General features: G+C 39.6%; 1 protein-coding gene across 1 annotated transcript in view; it reads right to left on the bottom strand.

Annotated features, from left to right (window-relative positions):
• MRC1 (mannose receptor, C type 1) overlaps positions 1–6,000 on the bottom strand; it is a 120,417-nt gene that overhangs the window by 32,253 nt on the left and 82,164 nt on the right. The window contains 2 exon segments of the mRNA XM_006894324.1: positions 980–1,170; positions 3,725–3,869. Coding sequence (XP_006894386.1) covers positions 980–1,170; positions 3,725–3,869 — 336 coding nt within the window.

The raw sequence follows: 6,000 nt of genomic DNA, 5'->3' as shown, positions 1-6,000 counted from the left end.
AATTGTGTATACTGCACTGAAACAGATGAGGGACTGAATAATTTAAAAGTGATGTATGATAGGGTGTTATGGTTATTACAAGAGTCCACAATTAAGGTTGCATAGTGGAATGTATTTGGGGTGGTGGGAGCCGTGCGGGGGGGATTGTGTACCAGGGAGGAGTCTTTTACTTTTGAAAGAGAGGAGCGAACTGGGGGATGGGGGAAGAGGGCTGGGCAGGTAGAGAAGTGCAGCAATGAATGAATGGAAATCCAAATTCTCTGTAAATGCTCATTAAAATTATTGGGGGGAAAAAAAGAATTCAAGTATTGGGTATACCCCAAACACAAAATGGAAAGGACATTGTAGTTCTATCCAAGCTAACAGCAATTCTGAGAGCCCAGATTGTGCCTGCTCAATGAACTGACATTCATCCACCCTTGGTGCTCTACATCCACCAGTTGAAGTGGTGAGCACATGGATGGTAGCCCAAGAGAAGAAAGCGTTTTCTAACAACTGGACTAGGATGCTTCAGGGTAGAAATGGAATGCCAGAAAATTCCGTTACCAAGTGGTTCCTAAGGCTTCTTCCAACCCATGGAATGTAAGGTTCTGTACTAAAGAGCAAGTAGTTAATGATGAAGCCTAGACTTTGAAAGGATCTGATAAGACTAATGTTCTTAGCATTGTGCAATAGTATAATTACTTTTAAAAAGTACAGTAGTGATTGGTTAGGGAGATCTAGTGACCTGGTGGAGAGGGAGCAGCACTGCTAAGCCAAAGATAGCACCTCTCTGAGGGTTCGAATTCTTCAAGGGATCCAGGAGAGAAAGATGGGCAATATTCTCCTGTGCAATTTATAACTTCAGAGACTCCACTGGAGGGTGAACTATGAATAGGTTCCAATTGGACCGAATTGAGTAGAGTGCTGATAGTTTGAGATAATCATGCATATCTGAGATCCTGTGTTCTTAGCTTTATGTCTGCACATTTCAGCATCTCTCTGGAGAGGATGACCTCACTGTCATGAGAGTCTCAAAGATATTAACTACTGCACTATACCTTCCAAGGGCAAGCAAGTTTTCACTGACAAAGAAAAAGAAGAAAAATGACTGGAGATATGGTAACCAGAAAACAAAGAAACACCTACTGTCTTGAGGAGCTGGTGTTGGTTCAGGCTTGGGTGTTTGTCCTATAAAACAAAAGAAAAATGAAATTAAAAATGTGCTCAAATGTCTGCTTTTTTGAGTGCAAACAGAAAAGGAAAAGAACATTTTTTTGGGGAATCAATAAACCTAGATTCAAATTAGTAGCTCTAATTTTGCAAATGCAGAAAGGAATTGATAATAAGTATGTAAAGTTAAATATGTGTGGAGCTCTTAGTGGTTTAGTGGCAAGGAGTTGTGCTTACAACCTAAAGGTATCTGGATCGAATGCACTAGCTGCTCCTTGGGAGAAACATGGGCAATCTTCTACACTGCAATTAATGTCCCTGAAAACCTGCTGGCGTGACAATACAAAACAACAAGAGCAACAAGAGAGGGCCCGCTATGAGTTGGTTCTGACTTGATGATACACACAGCAAATAAATGTGAGTGATACTTATCAGTACATAACAAATGTTTTCTGTAAACTAAGAAATCACTAAGTACATGTAGCTGTGAAATTTTTTAGATTGAGAATGTCATTATTTGAAACAATTAAATGTGACTACTTTAGCTATAAAATATAAACTGTATCTTCCTCAATGGATTTTGTTTTAATTAATGATGTACTTAAAAAAAATAAACATAACATTTTTCTTTGTAAGTATGTAATGATAGATTTGGACTTTGTTGAAATTTGATAAAACGGTTCCGGGTACTTAGGTTTTGGTCTAATATATTTAATATCCTGTAGCAGTAATCATGTTTGGGAGAGTGGAGGGACAGTGCAGGAGAGGAAGACCCTCAATGAGATGGATCGATTCTGTGATTGGGGTGGTGGGAGTGAGCGTATCAGAGAGGATGAGGTTGGCACAGTATAGAGCAGGACTTAGGGCTCTACGGCACATAACACCAACAACAGCAGTACTACTGGCAAGGAGCTGCACTACAATCCCGAATGCCTGTGATTTGAATCCACCAACTGCTGGGTGGGAGAAGGCTGCACAAACTCCTTCTGGGCGATAAACTGCCTCTGCAAACCCACTAGGTCAGGTATAGGTCAGTTCCAACTTCCTGGCACACCACCACTACCACCACCACCACCAGAAGTAGAATTGAAAAGCTCTGGTGGCAGAGAATTGTGCTGCTCACCCAAAGACTGCAGCTCTTTGGAGGTTTGTTTGAATGTCTACAAAGGTGAAAGATGCACACTCTCCTCCCATGTAGTTTAGAACCTCAGAAACCCAAAGAAGGGTCGGTCAGCGGTGAGTCGGATCCTACTCAACAGCAATGAATTGAGTTAATATTATAATTACTCATAATGCAAAAGGTATAATAGTCAATTGATCACTGAGAGCCCTCTTAAAAGCTAGCAAACTTTCACTCTGATTCTGAGGAAAGCACTGCTCTGGCACAAAGAATAAAGAAAAGAAATCTACAGACAGCAGGAAACCCATCCACTATCTCCTGCAGGGGGGTTGAAATCTTTGCTGAGACTTCCTAACACTAGAGGGCAGTGCAGTTCCGTTTATCTGTTGACAGCCAAAGTTGGTGTATCTTTTTGTTTAAGGATCTGTGGGTTTGTCCATATACTTTATTTTTATTATCCTTCTCTCTTTTTTCTTTGTATCTATCTAATCGTAATGGCCTGGACCCCTTATTTGGCTATGTAGGACTTTGTGAGTCACACTGAAGACTGATGGCAAGTGTTTAATATTTTGATCCTCAATGATTCAGAAGAGCAGTAAGTGAGTTCTGGTGGTCAAGTGGCAAGAAGCTGCACTGTAATCCAGAAGGCACATGGTTCGAGGTCATCAGCTGCTCCATGGGAGAGGATGGGAAATCTCTGCTTGTGCGATTAATTGCCTCTGAAAACCTGCTGACTTGACGGTACAAAACAACAAGAGCCGTCAGGGGTTTAAGGGATATATGATTGGGTATAACTGTCATGACAGGAGTCCAGAATGAAGGCTGCACAGTGGAGTGGACTTGGGGGAGGGATTGTATAACAATGAAAGAATTTTTGTTTTACGTTTCAAGGAGAAAAGTAAATTTGGGGGGAGAGTGCACAGGGAGAAAAGTGCAACAATGGATGAATGGAAACCCTAAATCTCTGTAAATTTTCATTAAAAATAATTTTTTAAAAAATTGTGCTTGTTCTTTCTGTTGACTATTTACCTAAAAAAACGAATACTTAGCATATTCACATTTGGGGAAACTCTCACTTATTTTGATAATTAATAGAGGAGGGACAATGGGGGGAAATTTCATTATTTCACTGTTCTGCTTACAAAGTGCATCTTCCTGCTCTCACTTCTCACCCTAGAACCGGAGCCAGAACCAGAGCTCATGGGAACTGGTCAGGAAGGAGGACGTGATTTCCACCCTGGATTCCCAGAGGCCTTTTGATCTTCTGTTCCTTTAGAACATTTATCTGTACTCAGAGACTTCATTGTTATCTTCTGAAATGATGGCTCCCTTAATTTTTTTTTTTTTTAATTGTGTTTGTTTGGTTTCTGTTAAGGGGGAGAGACTGGGAGATTGAGAGTCCTGGTGTTTAGTTCCCCAACCCAAAATAAAGGAGAAGAAAGATTATCATACCTTTTTTAATCTGGCAAATCCAGTTGTTAAGATGTTCACAGTTAATATCATTCCAGAACATGCCAGGGTCACCTTTCAACTCACCACAATATTCAACACTTTGGTAATTATTAGGCTCTCCATAAGCCCAGTGTTCATATGAAACCTATAGTAAAGAGAGTAAATTGCAGTTCTTTCCCATTTATATAATCATTTCCCATTGATGTCAGGATAATTCCAATAATCTACCTCAAGGGGAAAGGAAAGTTATATTTATCCATTTGCGTTTTTGCTTTTTCACAATAGCTTTGCTTTGAAAGCAAAGTTTACAAGTAAAGGTGGGGAGTAGATAGATTTGATTACACAGAAACTGTTGAAGTTAAACAGAGTATGTTGCTGATTATTATAGTATTGTTTTAGTGTCATTAACAGGATTTAGGACGAGGAAAGTTGGAATTATATGTAGGAGGAAAACCTAGGGGGGAAAAAGCTACATCCCCTCAGGGCTAGGAGTTTCTAAATGAATAATAACCCATGTTTAAGAGATAATATTTTTACTGTGATGTTATGTGCTTTCTTTTTATTAGCTATCTAGGACAAGAAAATACAACTAGTTCTTCTTACAAAAGAAAAAGAGCTAAGAAATATCATAAACCTATCAAACTTTACAAAATTATCAGTAGAAAAAAAGGAGGCCTTGGATTTAGAAGCCTTGGATTTGGTGGTGTCATGCTTAAAGCCCTCAATTGTTATCCACATCAGGGATTCTAATCCACCAGCCTCTTCATAGAGAAAGATGGAATAGTTGATTCTGCAAAGATTTACAGCCTTGGAGATTCCGTGAAGCAATTCTGCTCTGTCCCATAGGATCACTATGAGTCAGACTAGACCTCACAGCATAGAGTTTTCAGAGAGGCCTGGCAATGTACTTAAAGTTATTAGCAGCTAACTAAGCAGCTGGCAAGTTCAAATTGTCGGCCACTCCTCAGGAGAAAGATGTGGTAGTTTAAGTCTATGAAAGTTACAGCCTTGGAAACTCTCTGGAGGCAGAGCGAGTTTAAACTTGAGTTTAGACTTGCTGGCAATGAGTTTATAGACTTTTTGATGTTGCAATACTACCTCACAGGGTTCTGTCTATTATCCAGAGATCTAAATATACAATGCAGCTCTCAGTGAAGCTAGCATATACACCGTCCAAGTGACCCAAAAAGTTGCAGGTGGGTTCTTTGAGGAGGTAGGACTGAAATTACGTCAAGCAGCTTCCTTTGATGTTTAGAGCTGCAAAATGCCTACGCCTCTCACTTCTGCATTCTGTGACACGAAGTCTGACAAAGTCCAACAACTAATAATGGAATATCAGAAGTTGCGTCCAGGCCCACTGACCTACAAAATGCTGTACAATGCTCAATTAAAAAAAAAATCAACTCCCATCATACCCATTTTGTATCCTAGAAGAAAGACATTATATCTTCATTTCACACTTTCATTATAGCGTGCTTTCACTTGTCTCTTTTCTTTGGTCCAGTTAGCCATGCTGTAAAGCGATGTCTTAGACAATTACAAGAAAAAACAAGAACAAGACTAGTCCCTAATCCAAAAAGTAGTTGTTTTGTTTTGTTTCTTTTCTTCCCTTGGGAAAAATGTCTCTAAGCTTTCATAATGAACAAACACTTACTAAAAAATTTGAAGTTGTTAAGGATCTCTTTGTATTTGGATCTGCAATCAACACTCATGGAAGCAGCAGTCAAAAACTCCAATGACATATTGCCATGGGCAAATTTGCTTCCAAGGACCTCTTTAAAGTGTTTAAGAGAAAGAATAGAAGTTTAAAGATCTAAGACAATGTACTTGACAATTGCTTCCTATACATCTGAAAATTGGCTAAGGAAGACTAGAGAACTGATGCATTTGGATTGTGGTGCTGTCAAGAGTAATCCACCATGGACTTCCAAAAAGCAAACAAATTTATCATGGAAGAAGTACAGATGGAGTGACTCTTACTAGGAAGGCATGGCTTTATCTAGCTCACATAGTTCCAACATGTTACCAGAAGAGGCCAATCCCTGGAGGAAGACATCATGTTTTACAAAGCAGAGGATCAATTAAAAAAGAGGAAGACCCTTAATGAAATGGACTGATACAGTGCCTGCAACCATGGCTTGGGCACAGTGGGCACAGGAGTATGGCCGAGAACTGGGCAGTATTTCATCCTGTTGTTCACAGGACCGTTGTAAGACCAACTTAACAGCACCTAACAACAGCTGAAATTTGGATTAAACCAGATGATAAATTTAAGG

This window comes from Elephantulus edwardii, unplaced genomic scaffold (genome assembly GCF_000299155.1).
Source record: "Elephantulus edwardii isolate Elephantulus edwardi_28Jun2011 unplaced genomic scaffold, EleEdw1.0 scaffold00139, whole genome shotgun sequence".
NCBI classification, from domain to species: Eukaryota; Metazoa; Chordata; class Mammalia; order Macroscelidea; family Macroscelididae; genus Elephantulus; species Elephantulus edwardii.
Note: the sequence above shows the minus strand (reverse complement) of the source record. Positions and strands in the feature narration are given on the sequence as shown.